Source organism: Salmo salar, chromosome 15 (genome assembly GCF_965601325.2).
Source record: "Salmo salar chromosome 15, fSalSal1, whole genome shotgun sequence".
In the NCBI taxonomy this organism is placed as follows: Eukaryota; Metazoa; Chordata; class Actinopteri; order Salmoniformes; family Salmonidae; genus Salmo; species Salmo salar.
In genome coordinates this window covers 45291993-45311638 of record NC_138305.1, presented here as the reverse complement: position 1 = coordinate 45311638, position 19646 = coordinate 45291993, and the positions used below count along the sequence as shown (strand labels likewise).

The 19646-nt window shown below is 44.3% G+C and overlaps 2 protein-coding genes across 11 annotated transcripts in view; one reads left to right on the top strand and one right to left on the bottom strand.

Annotated features, from left to right (window-relative positions):
* Window positions 1-11331: 11331 nt before the first annotated feature.
* On the top strand, window positions 11332-17948 carry si:ch211-245h14.1 (uncharacterized). Of its 4 annotated transcripts, none has more exons than XM_082961811.1 (11): window positions 11332-11796; window positions 12091-12155; window positions 12453-12522; window positions 12621-12687; window positions 12790-12917; window positions 13065-13134; window positions 13235-13444; window positions 14933-14980; window positions 15122-15214; window positions 15316-15507; window positions 15644-17948. In XM_082961811.1, exons 3-11 carry the CDS (start codon window positions 12514-12516, stop codon window positions 15886-15888), a joined length of 1062 nt encoding a protein of 353 aa, XP_082817937.1. In that variant the 5' UTR covers window positions 11332-11796; window positions 12091-12155; window positions 12453-12513; the 3' UTR covers window positions 15889-17948. The 4 variants fall into 4 exon arrangements, with proteins under 4 accessions (XP_082817937.1, XP_045551682.1, XP_082817938.1 ...); XM_045695726.2 differs by having other exon boundaries at window positions 11970-12155; XM_082961812.1 differs by lacking the exon at window positions 12091-12155.
* A 30-nt stretch (window positions 17949-17978) lies between these two features.
* LOC106571434 (atypical kinase COQ8A, mitochondrial) overlaps window positions 17979-19646 on the bottom strand; it is a 31124-nt gene continuing 29456 nt past the window's right edge. For all 7 annotated transcript variants that reach the window (XM_014144527.3, XM_014144530.3, XM_045695725.2 and 4 more), the window contains 2 exons: window positions 19551-19637; window positions 17979-19372 (listed from right to left, as the gene is read on the bottom strand). In XM_014144527.3, coding sequence (XP_014000002.3) covers window positions 19079-19372; window positions 19551-19637 — 381 coding nt within the window. In that variant the 3' untranslated portion in view covers window positions 17979-19078. The remainder of the gene's footprint in view (window positions 19373-19550; window positions 19638-19646) is intronic.

Genomic DNA, 19646 nt, shown 5'->3' with positions numbered 1-19646 from the left:
TATGGTGTATTGTGTGTAGTTTAATGAGGGGAAAAAAACTATCAAATCCATTTTAGAATAAAGCTGTAATGTAACAAAATGTGGAAAAAGTCAAAGGGTCTGAATACTTCTATGCATGCACTGTATATGCATCTGTTGGTCACAGTTACCTTTAAAAAAAAATTGCCTCAGGATCTCGTCACAGTATTTTTGTGCATTCAAATTGCCATCGATAAAATGCAATTGTGCTCGTTGTCCGTAAGATATGCCTGCCCATACTATAACCCCACGACCACCATTGGACACTCTGTTCACAACATTGACATCAGCAAACCACTTGCCAACACATCACCATACAACGTGGTCTGCGGTTGTGAGGCTGGTTGGACGTACTGCCAAATTCTCTAAAAACAATGCTGGAGGCGGCTTATGGTAGAAAAATTTACATTCAACTCTCTGGCAACAGCTCTGGTGGACATTCCTGCAGTCAACATGCCAATTGCATGCACCCTCAAAATTTGAGACATCTGTGGCATTGTGTTGTGTGACAAAACTGCACATTTTAGTTGCCTTTTATTGTCCCCAGTACAAGGTGCACCTGTGTAATGATCATGATGTTTAATCAGCTTCTTGATATGCCACAATTGTCAGGCGGATGGATTATCTTGGCAAATGACAAATGCTCTCTAACAGGAATGTAAACAAATTTGTGCACAAATGTTTTTGATAAATACGCTTTTTGTGCGTATGAAAACTTTTGGGGATCTTTTACTACATGTTGCGCTTATATATTTATTCAGTGTATATTGACCCGTGACAATTTTGAAGTACGTTACTAAACTATAGTTTAGTCGGCTGGCTTAAATTGTCTGACAAGCTAGCCAAATGGACTGAATCGCTAGACACTACATGCCTGTAGCTAGTCACTGCCAGCCTGTAGCTAGCCACTGCCAGCCGTAGGGTTGTCCGTATGTTTTTATTAAACCAAGTCACGTCGAAATAGGCCAATGTGATTTTAGTCCTATCACGAATGTCTCCAGTTAGCTAGCTAGGTAACACTCTTACATCATGAGATTGAAATCACATTTCGCCCTTTATGGACAGCTACTTGGTATACTGAAAGCATACGTTCAAGCTCGTCATACATATCTGATTGTATCTGAATTACCCTTAGCAAAATGTTCTGGACTAGCTGGCTATTTAAGCTAGAGACATTCAAAATTGGTCAAGTCAGTTAATGCTTTTCCCTTGTCTCTATATCCAGCTGATGTTCACTTTGTGTTCAGCAGAGAGTATTCAGAGGTGGTTTCAGCTGCACACAGCCTCATCTCTGTGCTGACCCAGACTATTAATCAGGGTCAGAGTCCAGTGCCACCGCATCAACAAGCTCAGGTGCATCAATTGCATGGTCAGGGGCATCATCAGCAGACAGAGGTGCAGGGACAGACCCAGAGACCGCTGCATTCCTCCAGTAACCTGGAGATGGCCAGGTGCATATCAATGGTCCCAGAATCCAGGAATGTGTCATTTTGCTGTCTATACCCAACCCATTATAGGGTCTACCCCATTTTGATGATTGATAAGTTCAGCCAATAATCTGTAAATGACATATTACTTTTCTCATTATCATAACTCTCGCACTCACTCGCATTTCGGATTCGGTTATGCTGAGCTGCAGGTCACCACCGGTCTATGGCCCATGATGTGTCGGTCATGTTTTCAACAAGGCAGCATGGTGCATCGTCCAGAAACACATCTTTTCCATAAAATGTTAAGAATTTTCAAACTAGTTTTCATTGGAAAGGCAGATAAAGCATTATCAAAAGTAATCACTTTTACATGTGAACACAGAACATACTCATTACTCGACGTGCTAAATTGCATCACTTTTGTTTCTAAACTCAGCGAAAAAGGAAACGTCCCTTTTTCAGGACCCTGTCTTTCAAAGATAACAATTAATGAATATGGACCTGTGGAACGGTTAAGACACTAACAGCTTACAGACGGTAGGCAATTAAGGTCACAGTTATGAAAACTTAGGACACTAAAGAGGCCTTTGTACTGACTTTGAAAAACAACAAAAGAAAGATGCCCAGGGTCCCTGCTCATCTGCGTCAACGTGCCTTAGGCATGCTACAAGGAGGCATTATAGGACTGCAGATGTGGTCAGGGCAATAAATTGCAATGTCCGTACTGTGAGACGCCTAAGACAGCGCTACAGGGAAACAGGACGGACATCTGGTCGCAGTGGCAGACCACGTGTAACAACACCTGCACAGGATTGGTACAACCAAACATCACACCTGCGGGACAGGTACAGTATGGCAACAGCAACTGCCCGAGTTACACCAGGAACGCACAATCCCTCCATCAGTGCTCAGACTGTCCGCAATAGGCTGAGAGAGGCTGGACTGAGGGCTTGTAGGTCTGTTATAAGGCAGGTCCTCACCAGACATCACCGGCAACAACGTCACCTATGGGCACAAACCCACCGTCGCTGGACCAGACAGGACTGGCAAAAACCAGGGGTGATGGTCAGATTGCGTTTATCGTCGAAGGAATGAGCGTTAGACCGAGGCCTGTACTCTGGAGCGGGATCGATTTGGAGGTGGGGGGTCCGTCATGGTCTGGGGCGGTGTGTCACAGCATCATCAGACTGAGCTCGTTGTTATTGCAGGCAATCTCAACACTGTGCGTTACAGGAAAGACATCCTCCTCCCTCATGTGGTACCCTTCCTGCAGGCTCATCCAGACACGACCCTCCAGCATGACAATGGCCAGCGAAGAGCCCGAATCTCAATCCCATTGAGCACGTCTGCGTCCTGTTGGATTGGAGGTTGAGGGCATGTCCATTCCCCCCAGAAATGTCCGGGAACTTGCAGGCGCCTTGGTGGAAGAGTGGGGTAACATCTCACAGCAAGAACTGGCAAATCTGGTGCAGTCCATGAGGAGATGCACTGCAGTACTTAATGCAGCTGGTGGCCACACCAGATACTGACTGTTACTTTTGATTTTGACTCCCCCTTTGTTCAGGGACACATTATTCCATTTCTGTTAGTTACATGTCTGTGGAACTTTTTCAGTTTATGTCTCAGTTGTTGAATATTGTTATGTTCATACAAATATTTACACAAGTTTGCTGAAAATAAACACAGTTGACAGTGAGAGGACGTTTCTTTTTTTGCTGAGTTGACGTTACATGCATCACATACCATTCAGTGTCGATTGTTTCTATTTGAAGGCTTATTTTCTGTCAAAAGGATCACTTTTCCCCATATAGTAAAAAGAAATGAGAAGGAAAATGAAAAGTTTTAACATTTAATGACTGCAACTCTTTTGTATTCAAACATCTCCATTTAGTAATTTAGATAAACATTGATTCTGTTGTCCATTGAGTGGTGGTCGAATTCAGAGTGAGCTGCTCTGTAGCCTGTTCTGTGTTAGACTGATGTTATGCCTTTCATAGACTCCTGGTATGTCTGCACACTAAAACAAGGCCATTGTGTTCTGGAACTGTTGCTTGTATAAAATAACTGCTGTGTAACAATATGATTGACTGATCACCTTCCACTATATCACGGACATGTAACCATTTACTCCTCGAGTACTTCCCTGTGAAATCAGATTTCCCCTGCAGCTGCTTGATTAAAGATTGATCTATTATACAATGAAATAGTCGCCGCCTTAATCTTTGGATAACATTTTCCACAACATTAATGACCAATCAAAATCAACCAATTGGTATAATTTTGCTGCGACCACATTACATAATATTGCAGCCTTTTAGAATTACTGGACTAGACTGTTACTATTCCTTGAGACAGTATCAGCAGAGGTATAAGGATCATTCAGCCATAAGTAGCAGCACATAGTTCAAAACAGATGCGTAAATATCTTGTCCATAGTCTTGATGGTGAGTTTGGGTCATGGCTCCATCAGAGCAGTGTCATATCCTGCTCTGTCAGTGGGCACTCCACTGGTGGGACCAAAATTCCCTGGCCATGCTCCTCCCACAGGCAGGCATCGTCCCCAACCAAGTTGTTTAAATCCTGAACATGGAAGATCATGTTCATTTACAAACAACCCAAAAAAATGTTTAGATAAGACTTAATTACATTTTCATAGTGGCTCCTTTAAATCTTTACTTCCACATTGCCAGGGAAGGTGACAGGATTCTCTGCTTGTCCCATTTCCCATAGCTGGTAGGGGGTCAGATTTTGCTCGGTGTGCAGAGAATGTTTATCCCATCCATTGGTTAAGGTGTCTAGGTCTGCTTGGAGGTATGGGAGGAATACATAGTGCACACAGAATAAGTGAAGGCTGCTTTACAATGTCCTACACAGTTTGGAAGATGAGGGCTCCCTTAACCTGTCAAAGATGTTTGACATGGCCATCCACAAGTCCCGCCATAACTGTTCAAACCTGAAAGCATATGAGAGAACATTTGAAGCAACATAATGAAACATTCAACATCATACCCAGTCCTCTGTCCTACACACGTTATTACTATTATTGTAACCTTACTGAGCATAAGGAGAAATAATTAGTCAAAGTATTCTAAGGTACTTTGCCTTTCTCTTCACCGTCTCCTGTTGAATTGAACTGTTTTTGTAATGAGGTCTGTGTGTAGCTTGTGTAGAGGAGTCAGGCGCAGGACAGCAGATATGAGTAAATAAACGTAATTTACTCAAAATAGGCAAATACAATACAATAAAGCAAGCCCACAATAATGGACCGTAATACATACAAACAATTACTCAAACAAACAAACAAACAAACAAACAAACAAACAAACAAACATGGGGGAACAGAGGGTTAAATAATGAGCAAGTAATTGGGGGATTGAAACCAGGTGTGTAAGACAAAGACAAAACAAATGGAAAATGAAAAGTCTATCGGCGATGGCTAGAAGGCCGGTGACGTCGACCGCCGAACGCCGCCCGAACAAGGAGAGGGACCGACTTCGGCGGAAATCGTGACAGTACCCCCCCGCCCCTTGATGCGCGGCTCCAGCAGCGCACCGACACCGACCTCGGGGACGACCCGGAGGACGAGGCGCAGGGCGAGCCGGGTGGAGACGGTGGAAATCCCGCAGCAACGAAGGGTCCAAAACGTCCTCCACCGGCACCCAGCATCTCTCCTCCGGACTGTACCCCACCCATTCCACAAGGTACTGAAGGCCCCTCACCCGACGCCTCGAGTCCAGGATGGCTCGAACAGCATACGCCGGGGCCCCCTCAATGTCCAGAGGGGGCGGAGGAACCTCCCACACCTCAGACTCCTGGAGTGGACCAGCCACCACCGGAGAGACACATGGAACGAGGGATTAATACGGTAATCTGGGGGAAGCTGTAACCTGTAGCATACCTCGTTCAGTCTCCTCAGAACTTTGGATGGCCCCACAAACCGCGGATCCAGCTTCTGGCAGGGCAGGCAGAGGGGCAGGTTTTGGGTCAAGAGCCAGACCCGGTCCCCCGGTGCGAACACCGGGGCCTCACTGCGGTGGCGGTCGACGCTCGCCTTCTGCCGCCTCACGGCCCATTGCAGGTGCACATGGGTGACGTCCCAGGTCTCCTCCGAGCGCTTAAACCATTCGTCAACCGCAGGAGCTTCGATCTGGCTCTGATATCAAGGTGCCAGAACCGACTGATACCACAGTACGCACTGGAAGGGAGAGAGGTTAGTGGAGGAGTGGCGGAGTGAGTTTTGGGCCATCTCTGCCCTGGAGATGAACGCCGCCCACTCCCCCGGCCGGTCCTGGAAATATGACCGCAGAAACCTACCCACATCCTGCTTTAATCTCTCCACCTGCCCGTTACTCTCGGGGTGAAAACCTGAGGTGAGGCTGACCGAGACCCCCAGACATTCCATGAACACTCTCCAGACTCTGGACGTGAACTGGGGACCCCGATCAGAGACTATGTCCTCAGGCACCCCGTAGTGCCGGAAGACGTGTGAACAGAGCCTCCGCAGTCTGTAGGGCCATAGGGAGACCGGGCAAAGGGAGGAGGTGGCAGGACTTAGAAAACCGATCCACAACGACCAGAATCGTGGTGTTTCCCTGTGAGGGAGGAAGATCCGTCAGGAAGTCCACCGACAGGTGCGACCACGGCCGTTGTGGAACAGGTAGGGTTGTAACTTCCCTCTGGGCAGGTGCCTGGGAGCCTTGCACTGGGCGCACACCGAGCAGGAGGAAACATAAACCCTCACGTCCTTGGCCAAGGTGGACCACCAGTACTTCCCACTAAGGCAATGCACTGTCCGTCCGATGCCAGGATGACCAGAGGAGGGTGACGTGTGGGCCCAATAGATCAGACGGTCGCGGACAGCAGACGGAACGTACAGGCGCCCAGCTGGACACTGCGGGGGAGTGGGCTCTGTGCGTAACGCCCACTCGATGTCCGCGTCCAGCTCCCACACCACTGGTGCCACCAGGAAAGAGGCAGGAAGTATGGGAGTGTGATCCATGGACCGCTCCTCTGTGTCATACATCCGGGACAGTGTGTCTGCCTTAGCATTCTGGGAACCTGGTCTGTAGGACAGAGTGAAAACAAAACGGGTAAAGAACATGGCCCACCTTGCCTGGCGAGGGTTCAGTCTCCTCGCCGCCGGATGTACTCCAGATTGCGGTGGTCAGTCCAGATGAGGAAAGGTTGTTTAGCCCCCTCAAGCCAATGTCTCCACACCTTCAGAGCCTTGACAACAGCCAACAGCTCCCGGTCCCCCACATCATAGTTTCGCTCCGCAGGGCTGAGCTTCTTCGAAAAGAAAGCACAGGGGCGGAGCTTTGGTGGCGTGCCCGAGCGCTTCGAGAGTACGGCTCCTATCCCAGCCTCGGACGCGTCCACCTCCACTATGAACGCCAAAGAGGGATCCGGATGAGCCAGCACGGGAGCCGAGGTAAACAGAGCCTTCAGGTGACCAAAAGCCCCGTCCGCTTCAGCCGACCACCAGTCCCCCCTTCAGCAGTGAGGTAATGGGAGCCACTACCTGACCAAAACCCCGGATAAACCTCCGGTAGTAGTTGGCAAACCCTAGAAACCGCTGCACTACCTTTACTGTGGTGGGAGTCAGCCAATTACGCACGGCTGAAATGCGGTCACTCTCCATCTCCACCCCTGAAGTGGAAATGCGGTACCCTAGGAAGGATACGGACTGTTGGAAGAACAGACATTTCTCAGCCTTGACGTACAGGTCATGCTCCAACAGTCGACTAAGCACCCTGCGCACCAGGGACACATGCTCGCCGCATGTAGCGGAGTATATCAGAATGTCATCGATATACACCACTACACTACTACACCCTGCCCGTGCAGGTCCCGGAAAATCTCATCAACAAAGGCCTGGAAGACTGATGGAGCATTCATCAACCCGTACGGCATGACGAGGTACTCATAGTGCCCTGAAGTGGTACTAAATGCCGTCTTCCACTCGTCCCCCTCCCGGATACGCACCAGGTTGTAAGCGCTCCTGAGATCCAATTTTGTGAAGAAGCGTTCCCCGTGCATTGACTCGATCGCACTGGCAATGAGAGGCAGCGGGTAGCTGTACCTCACTGTGATCTGATTGATACCCCGATAGTCAATACACGGGCGCAGACCTCCATCCTTCTTCTTCACAAAAAGAAACTCGAGGAGGCAGGTGAAGTGGAGGGCCGAATGTATCCCTGCCCCAGGGATTCGGAGGCATTTGTTTCCATAGCCACCGTCTCCTCCTGTGACAGAGGATACACGTGACTCCTGGGAAGTGCTGCGTCTACCAGGAGATTTATCGCACAATCCCCCCGTTGATGAGGTGGTAATTTAGTCGCCCTAACAGTGGTGTTTCCACCAAACAGACTTGTTGAAGATCCAAAATCAGTGTGTGATGACGTAGTGTACACGAAATCCATCACATTTTCAACTCTACGGATAGTTGTCACAAATTTTTGCGTTAAATAGCAAATGCACCCACTCTGGTCTTGGTACGTGTGCTCTAGACAACAGCTTGCTGATACAACAGCTTTACACACTGTAGGCTGTGTGGGTAGGCTAGTCTACATGATGAGATTATGGATAAGAACAACAATATTTGTCAATTGGCAGCCAAGTATCGATCATCATGTCACCAGAGTAAGACCCTAAATATCTATTGGAAAGGAGCATCAAGATCACTGTGCACTTTCACCACCCTGTGAAGTTCATCATTTATTTCATCTGTAGCCTAATGAACTGCATGGTGTTAGGTTCTTATTTTTCAGAGTAAATAACTCATGGACATTAGAGATGCTATACCCAAGTTTAATTCTTCCTAAAGGTTCTGCACAGCTGTATTCAGACAACCCAACATTTGTCCCATCCAGATATTTATATCCCACTTAAGACACTCCCCCTTCTCTCCAATCCTTAAATCTTATGCTCAACAGGAAGAAGGTAACCATATACTAAACCCTGATTACTCCCTTAAGGGGAACTGACCTCACCTCCTGACCTCAACCGTTCCTTCCCCTAGTGCACAGATGTCCATCTGTCTCCCCTATCTCAACCGTTGCTCTACTCCCTTCCCCCTACCCATTTCATCACATTCCACAGCTATCTGTCTTTCTACAGAGGCGCAGTCTCTTTCTCCTTTGATTCTATGCTCATTTCCTATCATTTATTTAATATCTCAATGCTCAAAATGTCGAATCCAACAATGGTTTCCCGAGGCATAGTGGGAGGACCACACAATATACTGTTTCATCGTGTGACTAAGTTTACTTTGTAATGAAGGTTAGTGTATCATTATTTGCGCTTAAAGGCGTTTCTACCAACAATTCTTACACAATTAGTTTTACCGGCAAAAAGATCACACCATGTCCAACGAACAAATTATCTGTCGGCATTTATCAGATTGTACCGAAACTTCCTGTTTCCAATACAACTGCCATTGCATATCTTTTTTTATACGGAATGACTTTACTTGCCAAAAAACTGAATGGAAACGTGGTCTATAAGGCACTCCTTTGCAAAGCATTTAAATACCAGTTATGCATGAAACAGCACAGTTTATCATCTCTACTCAGTGCAGGGATTATAATTTAGGTGTAGGCCACCTGCCTAACTACACTCTAAAAAGTATAGTACAGATCAAATTTCAATAATATGTGGTCGTAATCTATGTATTCATTACACACAAATAGTGGTAGAAATGACTGTTGATTGTGAACACTTTTACCAGAGATAAAGCTTCCCCTGCCACAACCAAGGACATGAAACATGCATGTTGCGATGTCCACATTCTCCACACCTTGGTCTGCTCTCACCTAGATGATGATATACAGACACTAGCATTATAATCAAGACAACTGTTCATCAGAATTCAATCACTCTCCTCTGTGGTGTATGAAACTTGGTCAACATAAATATATTTGTCTTGATAGACAAGGCCTCAGGCAGACCAGGCATATGGTCTGATTCGAGGCCATATACAAAGCAACCAACGGTGTCAATTTACAAACAAATGCCTGATTCCACACAACACTACTGAGGGAATGATGCTGTTACCTTAATGGAAAGCCATGCTTCGCTACAGACTCCAGGAAGAAACCAAGGGCAGTTGATGCTTTGTTATTGTTTGCTGCACCGAGGTACATGATCTATAGGATATCATTATGAAACTGACTGTGTAATAAAAAAAATAACACATATACAAAAACAGCTGTGCTGTTGTACAATTCAAACTAATTGTTTATATAAAGCATTGGATTATCCACATTGAGTCAGACAAATATTACAAACTTCAAATACCATGGGAGATCAATAGGTAACCTATTGATTATTATGCCACCAAATATTACAAAGCCAAATCTGTTGAAAGACCGTTTTGGACAGTTTTGTATACTTGCCAAATCAGCCATCTTGCAGTAAAATATAACAGAGGCAGCATTGTATGGGCTATGAGCCCCCCCCCCCGAACTGAAGGGAGTTTAAGCTTACCTGATCATCTTGTGGTTGGTGTCCACATGTATGAGGGAAAGAGGACCCTGAACAGAGTATGTTCTTCTGACAACACATCCAAGTCCTGCCATTCTTTCATGTATTCCTGCAGCATCTACAAGAAGCACTGAGTCCCACACTCGGGTCCACTGGACTCGATGACCCAGTGCTTTCAGACGTTCTCTCACCATCCTAATTGTGGTGAACTTGTCTTGATTGTGGCCACCAGATTGTCCAGCTCCTCGTCTATCATTTGGCTGTATGTTCCGCTCACCACGATACTGTATTCCTGCATTCTGTGTTGGTCAGTTTGTGTTGAGATGACAAGCAGTTTGGCGATGCAAGGTAGAGGCAGATCCATTTCAATCAGCTGTCGAAGGTGCTGTTCCGAAACAGTCAGTTTAAGACGTCCCATTTCGCCATCCAACTCATCAACATGGGGCATTTCCTTCTTCCATTTCAATATTGACTAGACTATACAGATTGGAGAGACCCTGAACACCTCTTGAGGCAAGTCTACTTGATTTGCTAGTGAGCTGATAAATATCATCTCAATGGTGCACACGAACTGTAAGTAATCAAGATCCAGGGGAAGGCGTTGCATGGCCCGCTGCAATCTGTACAGGAGCTTGCCCATAATGTGTCTCCCCATCGCCTGTGAGGACATATACAAATTGTAATTTGAAACGATGTCACCGAACCAGCTGGTATCAGGCAAGATTGGGTCTAGGCTTCAGGTATTGTTATGGGAATAGCCATTTAGGGTTGTCACTGGGTTTCTCTCTCTCTCTCTCTCTCTCTCTCTCTCTCTCTCTCGCTCACTCTCACTCTCACTCACTCAAACTCACAAATATTTCAGTACGGGTGGCAGTGGCTAGCTGTAATATTACATGCCTGCAGTCTTGTGATTCATTCCATTTGGCTACCTAGTCTGACACAAAAGCCAGCCAACTAAGCTAACAAAAAATAAATAATAATAATTTGAAATTGTCAGTCAGGGGTCAATAATCTATGGATATTAGAAGCGTGTCTATCTAATACTAATATTTAATGACAAACCATGTAACTACTTAGGTTCAACATATGAATTACCTGTTGCCCAAAGTTTGGGGCAGGTGTTGATAAGTGGTCAGCCATGTTCAGAACATGGGTCCACTGGGGGAAAGATTTGGTGAGTAGTGGTGACGTCAGGCCGTCTGGTTAAGTAGCCAATATAAAAAAAAATCTAGCTGGAGGCGCATTTCCTAGAAACAGCAGAACTTGCCCGACTTGCTGTCGGTGCACACAAATACTGTGTTGAAAAGGGATAAATGGGCCCAAAATCTGTCTTCTCCAGCAGGTGGCGTTCTTTCATTTTTTTTTCGCTCAGCAAGCGAGGAGTTTTTGTATGGCGGTCAATGAGAGGGTGTCAAATTTGGTTAACAAAAAATGTAATGGCTTATTTGCTACGTGCGGCTTTTGATTGAATAGAAGTTCCTTAATGCTTCGGTTGTTAAGTGTACTGATATAAGTAGGACACGTGACATCCCGGGAACTTTGAGAAAAAAAACACTTTATATAGGCGTTGTGCCTGTTATCGCGTTCGTATCTGCCCTCTCATTGGCTAGGATGGTCCACCTGTCTTGCCTCTTCCCGACTGCACTCCATTTTAAAGACATTTATTTTCATTCTTAGAGTGGCCAAATGGAGTATCTGGTCAATATAATGGATAATCTGTGATATGTACCTTCATCGACTTTATTCGTCGACTTCCGTCTACAGTCGGCTACTTTCGGTTTACCACTCAAACGCACACAGTGCCTACAAGTGTGAAGTACTGGAGAAGCAGTTTCTGTATTGTCCATACTATTCGGGATGCTTGGTAAGTCCCAACTGTGACGTTACACCATTAAAGTTGACATTTTAATGGTTATGATACTTCTTTTTATAGATCAATTTTAGGGTAAGGGTTATGGTAGGGGTTAGGGTTTAGAATGTGGACGTCCCAAGGATCCCGAACAGCGCTAAACCTTTCGAATCTGTCTTTGGCTTCAGTTTCACTTTACAAGAAATCATGTCAGTACAATTTCTGGTAAAGGACACCGATAATTTGCCGTTTTTGACGTCCAACTCATCCAACCCACTGTCATTGCATTAAAACCAAATCTAAACCCAGTGACTGTTTCGTATGGCCGGTCTGATCTTGGCAGCGTGATAAAATTCGATATTAAACAGCAGCAGGTGAGTTGATATTCATAATTTTCATGCCTCGATTCGTGGCCTTATGACAAGAGCTTCTATAGTGACTGTGTGGCAGGCTGAATGTTTGACGTATACTATACCCTGTCCCTATTATTGGAATCGTAAATTCAATGTCCAGGCTTAGCTTACTCAACATTTTTGCAACATGTAAAACGTTGCCGATAAATTGTATATTGTAGGCTACATCACAATGCATGTTTTTTTCTGAAAGTGTTGTAACGTTGTGCCCAGACTAGTAAACATACCCTCCTTAATGCGTTGTTACCATAATGACAGGTCAGAGCAGCTGGGATCAAATCCTATTTCCCTACAGCAGCATCAGTGTGAAAGTACAAGTATGAGTCAGGTAACTAAAATAACATTATACAGTAACATTAAGCAGCAGTCTAAACCTGTGAACAATGCTTTGGACTAATAAATAGCATATCAATGTCTTCCTCCTAGGCAAGGACAATGAGTTTGGAAGAGGAAATCAGGGGCCTCTCACCAGTTGCAGCACATGCCCTGGCATGTAAGTTAACATGGGACATCATGGAACATCTGACTGAGCTTTATGCATTGTGTTGTCAGTCGTTGTCAACTGTGTTCCTAATTACATCATGTTCGTTTTTAGGTGCTGAAATTACAGATGACATTGAAATTCAAGAGTTAACAAGAGCAGATCTGAACGAACTTCTGCCAGGCGTTCAGCATTTTAAACTTAGAAAGAAGATCAGTGAACTTATAAACAAATCTAAACAGGTTGGTATAGCCCCAGTAGCTTCTAAAGCTACTGTACCACTATTCTGGAATCATTCACTAGTTAATAGAACGACGATGTTTTATTCAATGTGTAATTCCATTGGATATACTAATTCCCCTGTTTTCTGTAATATTTCTGATTCTTAGGACACAGCTAAACCTATTGCTTTAGTTCTTAACGAGCTGAAGGAATTCCTTCCAGTTGATGTCATGGAGAGTAAGTCCCTTTTCAAAACAATTCAGCATAGCACTCACCCAATACAGTTTTGGTGTATCTTTGGTTGTAATTGTATGCACTAGTCACTTTCTCCTTACAGATGCACTTGTTCCTGGGGGAGTGTTACATGGCTACTTACCTATTCTTAGAGATTTGGAGAAGCAGCTGGCCAAAGCGCTGGACTTCATTCAGGCACATGTTGGTTTGCTCCAGAGCTACATTGGAGAAGAGTCCATGGAGGCTCAGAGCAGTGCTGCATCTCCATCAGTTGACTCTGCTACAGCAGGAAACCAGCCATCAAATGTTGCAGGTAAATGACATAACTGCTGTGTTAGCTGCAGCACAGTGGGTCTCATCCCTCATTCTTCATTAATCAAAAGACGGTAGATGATGGCATACAAATCATAAACACTGTAGTAGATTTCATGAATAGTATAGTTTTGTTGAGAAGTTAAACATTCAAGGCCTAGGTTCGCTTAAACTAGTGGGACTTTAATGGCGCTCAAACACAGTCTTCTCTTAGCCTGAAAGAACCCCAGTTATCAGCCCTCATCCTTCAATCTTTTTTTAGTCCAGAAAACATCTGTTAATGGCACCTCAGTACCACCAGTTAACTCAAAACCTTTAACAGGGCACGTGTAAGAATAACGCGGCACGTGTAAGAATAACGCGGCACGTGTAAGAATTCTATAGATGTTATTAAACCCTTTTACAGTTGTCAAAACTTTTTTAACATTTTTTTTTATTTAACTAGGCAAGTAAGTTAAAAACACATTCTTATTTACAATGACGGACTCCCAATCACATCCGGTTGTAGTACAGCCTGGATTCGAACCAGGGTGTCTGTTCCAAAGCTAACCACAATGACTTGCACAGACTCACAAGAATGTGCTGCAATACTGTTGGAATTTAATTCATAGTATTTTATGTTGGAATTTAATTCATAGTATTTTATGTGGTCATCAGCGTGTGTGTGTGTGTGTGTGTGTGTGTGTGTGTGTGTGTGTGTGTGTGTGTGTGTGTGTGTGTGTGTGTGTGTGTGTGTGTGTGTGTGTGTGTGTGTGTGTGTGTGTACAGTTTAGTCGAGGTAATATGTAGGTGGGGGTAAAGTGACTATGCATAGATGATAAACAGTGAGTAGCAGCAGTGTAAAAAAAAAAGGTGGGGGTCAATGTAAATAGTCCGGGTAGCCATTTGATTAGCTGTTAAGCAGTCTTATGGCTTTGGGGTAGAAGCTGTTAAGAAGCATTTTGAACCTAGACTTGGTGCTCCGGTACCGCTTGCCGTGCAGTACCAGAGAGCACAGTCTATGACTAGGGTGGCTGGAGTCTTTGCCAATTTTTAGGGCCCTCCTCTGACACTGCCTGGTATAGAGGTCCTGGGTGGCAGGAAGCTTGGCCCCAGTGATGCACTGGGCCGTACGCACTACCCTCTGTTGCGCCTTGCGGTCAGAGGTCGAGCAGTTGCCATAGTTGTAGAACTTTTTGAGGATCTGAGGACCCATGCCAAATCTTTTCAGTCTCCTGAGGGGGAATAGGCGTTGTTGTGCCCTCTTCACGACTGTCTTGGTGTGTTTGGACCATGATAGTTTGTTGGTGATGTGGACACCAAGGAACTTGAAGCTCTCACTCAACCTGCTCCACTACAGCCCCGTCGATGAAAATGGGGGCGTGCTCGGTCCTCCTTTTCCTGTCTCCACGATCATCTCTTTTGGCTGTTGGCTGCGTACCTGGTATTAAAATACTTTGCAAAAGAGTTTGATTAGAATTTACAGGTAGACTGTGATTTTCATCTTTAGGTGCTGACACCCAGTTACAAAGAGGAATAACAGGAGGAGCAGCAGGAGGTAGGAACCAGCTTTCTGTAACATCCTACACAGGTCAATATCAAAACCTAAAAAATGTTCAATGTCATCAAATCCTTTAATGATATTTGGAATTGGACACATAGTGTGAGAAAGTGTGTGATTTTAAATTTATACTTTCAGAGACGAGGTCATTAGTAGATTGTATTTCACAGACCATTTTTAAAAAGAATCGTTTGGGGAGAGGAAATGAAACTCAAATTGAGAAACAACCAGGTGAGGCTAATGAATATCTTACCACTTCATAATAAAAAAAAGTTGTATTATCTTATCTTGGGGTTTTATGAAGTGTAAAGTCATTTTTTGGTCTTGAACAGTTAAAGTCCATTCACGAGTTTGTGGAAAAACCCTGAACACTCACCTTGCACTCATGAAACAAGTGGATGATCTGGCAGTAGGACTTAAGCAAGAGGAGACCAGTGCAGAGGACTGCCAAGTCATAATAGCCTTCTGTCCTATTACATCTCGTGTGGGAACAGATATTGATGCCGCCTTGAACCAAATTACAAGTAGGAAAGCCCTTTCAGATTACAGCATGAAAGTAACTCAACAGGATGTATTGGTCCATATTGTAGAATGATTGACTCTAATGAAAAATATTTTTTAAGTGGAAGTACATTTAAAGCTTTAATTTTCTCTCAACAGGTAACAAAGATGTCATTCTAGTGGTGATGCACCATACCTTTGATCGCTGCTTTGTCGCAAGCCAGAGATCTGCATCTCACTACAAAAATGTAGTGGAGGAAGTTAATGTTCTCTTCCATGACTCTATGGGACTTCTGCGTTGTGAAACAAATGATAAAGCAGTGACTCTCATACACAAGGCCTTGCAGAAATACAGCAGCACTACATACAAACATTTTGTTGCCACCAGGGGTTACTTCAAGTAATATCTGAAGTCTTAACGCGCAAACATGATTTTAAAAACCCTATTCTACCATTCAAGGTGTTGGTAATTCATTCTAGTTTAGAATAAAGCATATCACAATCTGTGGAGTCAACCAAATGAATGATACTCAAGCAGGACTAAATTAGAGGTCACACTGTAGAACAGCTGGTGTGAGTGAATCTTTGCCGTGGCTGCCCTCCAAGCATGCCCTCTTAACACTAACAATCATGTGGGATGCCTCATATTTGTGAATTTAAGCATTTTCCTTCTTTTGGTATTAGAAGCACTTATTTTGTTGTTGGGTGTACTTTTAACAAATGCTTGTCTATGTCACTACTCAATCATAAGAGATTGAAAAGTTGTACCTACAGTATCATTAGTGGTAATGTTTTGCTTACAGATGTACTAATCTAGGAAAATAATTCAGAACAAGTAAAAAGTGTTGTCAAATATTGAATAACTTAGTAAGAATGATCTGTTTTTTCCCCAAACTCTTGTGATATCAACATACAGTGCATTCGGAAAGTATTCAGACCCCTTGACATTTTCCACATTTTGTTGTTACAGCTTTATTCTAAAATGGATTAAAAAAAGTCCACCTACATAATCTACACACAATATCCCATAATGACAAATCAAAAACAGTTTAGAAATTTTTGCAAATGTATTAAATAAACAGATATCACATTAACATAGGTATTCAGACCCTTCACTCAGTGCTTTGTTGAAGCACCTTTGGCAGCAATTACAGGCGAGTCTTCTTGGGTATGAAGCTACAAGCTTGGCACACCTGTATTTGGGGAGTTTCTCCCATTCTTCTCTGCAGAGCCTCACTCTTTTCAGGTCTTTCCAGAGATGCTTGATCGGATTCAAGTCCGGGCTCTGGCTGGGCCACTCAAGGACATTGAGACTTGTCCCGAAGCCACTCCTTTGTTGTCTTGGCTGTGTGCTTAGGGTTGTTGTCCTGTTGGAAGTTAAACCTTTGCCCCAGTCAGGTCCTGAGTGCTCTAGAGCAGGTTTTCATCAAGGATCTCTCTGTACTTTGCTACAATCATCTTTCCCTCAATCCTGACTAGTCTCCTAGTCCCTGCCACTGAAAAACATCCCCATAGCATGATGCTGCCACCACCATGCTTCACCGTAGTGATGGTGCCAGGTTTCCTCCAGATGTGAAGCTTAGCAATCAGGCCAAAGAGTTCACTCTTGGTTTCTAGAGTCCTTCAGAGTCTTTTAGCAAACCTCAAGTAGGTTGTCATGTGGGCTGACTTTTACTGAGGAGTGGCTTCCGTCTGGCCACTCTACCATAAAGGCCTGATTGGTGGAGTACTGCAGAGATGGTCACCTCCCTGACCAAGGCCCTTCTCCCCTCATTGCTCAGTTTGGCTGGGCAGCCAGCTCTCGGAAGAGTCTTGGTGGTTCCAAACTTCTTCCATTTAAGAATGATGGAGGCCACTGTGTTCTTGGGGACCTTCAGTGCTGCAGATATTTTTTGGTATCCTTCCCCAGATCTGTGCCTCGACACAATCCTGCCTTGGAGCTCTAGAGAGAATTCTTTCGACCTCATGGCTTGGTTTTTGCTCTGACATGCACTGTTAACTGTTGGACCTTTTATATAGACAGGTGTGTGCCTTTCCAAATCATGTCCAATCACTTACATTTACCACAGGTGGACTCCAATCAAGTTGTAGAAAACATCAAGGATGATCAATGGAAACAGGATGCACCTGAGCTCAATTTCAAGTCTCATAGCGAAGGGTCTGAATATTTATGTAAATAAGGTATGTTTTTATTTTTAATACATTTGCAAAAAATTCTAAACCTGTTTTCGCTTTGTCATCATGGGTTATAGTGTGCAGATTGAGAAATGTTTTATTTAATCAATTTTAGAATAAGGCTGTAACGTAACATGTAAAAAGTCAAGGGGTCTGAATACTTTCCCAATGCATCTGTGTTTTGTGAGGAATTTCCGTCTCTGTAGATGGACTTAAAGTACAAATGTATTTAAAAAATGTAAGTTTCTCATAGTTCTGATTTTCATTAAAGCGTACACATGCAACGCAACATTGATTGGGACAAGTGTTGAATCAAATATTTCATATTTTCATATTTAATCACAACCCTTGTATTAAGAATGCCATTGATTAGAAAATGTAAAAACCATGTTTTTCAAACTTCTGATATCAATATAAAGAGACATAGCGTTGTTTTTCTATACATCCTAGAAAAATTATAGGCACATTTGCATTTATTCACACTAAGTGATTTAGGATCACTTTCATTTTGCCTCAACTGTCTTTCCACCACAAAGTAAATGACAAAACAGAAGTTAGTGTTTTCTAAACTGATGCAAACCCTGCTGTTGTCATCCCCCTGATGATAAAGGAAAACCTACTCAACATGTCACAGGCCCACAGGAACAGGACACGGGTGCTAAAACACTCAATTTTTGTGCTACAGGTCCAGAGTAAAGTAGATTAGTCAATGAGAACACGTTATTATTTCTTCAGGCACTGGAAGTAAACCCATCTCGAATGATCCATCCATCAACCACCAGAAACAACTGATGTCTTGACAGTGCCATCTCATTGATAAATCTACTATGATATTTCAGGTGGCCCAAAATGTCATGCGTTTCTTATAGGGACAGGCTAAATAGGAGATTGTCCTCAAAATCTTCTCCCTCAACAGGAATTGGTCTGTACCCTGGTAATGTGTGCACTATGCATAAGTGTGACTTAAACTCCCATTCACGCATCACATTTGCTTTGTCCTCATGACACTAGCACTACTTCCACATTCTGGAAAATGTAGGTGATCAACAGTAAGTAGGTCACTGTTCTGCAATACATTACCTTGTGTTTTATGCCCATTAGATAGCCATCATAACCAAATGTCTTGATTTCACAATCGCTTTACAATTCTTGCTCGAGACACTCGTCATAGCATTCATTCCAGTTAACTCAACCTATACAACCATCTCATACGTCTTGTGAATATGTTAACTGGACAGCCATGGTTAATATACTCCGAATAACACAACAAAAAAAGACAGGTTCGGGGGAGGGACGAGGAAAAGTGCCATTCATTTACATTCAATTTACAGCAGAGCAAGTCTGGCTAGGCTGGTTCAACGTCCACACCCTCTCTAACCCTGGTGCCGTAGCCCTGCGATTGGCCCTCTGCAGTGTCCATCACTGGCTTGGTCGGTTGGGGCGGTCCCTCCAGTAGTTGTTATAAGCTTCCTGGAACATGTTCTTGCAGCTGAGCTTGGCGTCAAGGCGGGAGCAGATGAGGAAGGAGCCGCCCATCTTGCGGTGGAGGGAGTAGGTCTCCTCAGGGGGCGGGGTGAGGCGCTGCTTCAGCATCACGGGGATCAGGTTGTGGATGCGCTCCGTGGTGCTCTGGGCCCCGAAGTTAAAGGGCTCCGTGGAGGCGAAGGCCTCACCCAGGATCATCACCGCATCCACATGGGCGTTCTCCATGGACTGAGGGACGGGCAGAACATACTCAGTAATAACCAGAGTGTGTGTTTTGAAATTAAGTTAAGTGTTCACTACTAAGTTTATGCCATAGAGCAATGAAGAGCCTTCTGAATTCATTGTGACTAAATAAAAAATGGTATACACAATTATTGATGCATGTGTTAAGAATGAAGTCACTCACCTTTGACTCATAACCTGTGAGGAACTTCATGTCTCTTGATCTCTTCAGAACCCCCTCTCTGTCTCCCTCTGCTGCAGACTTGATGAGCTGGTTAAA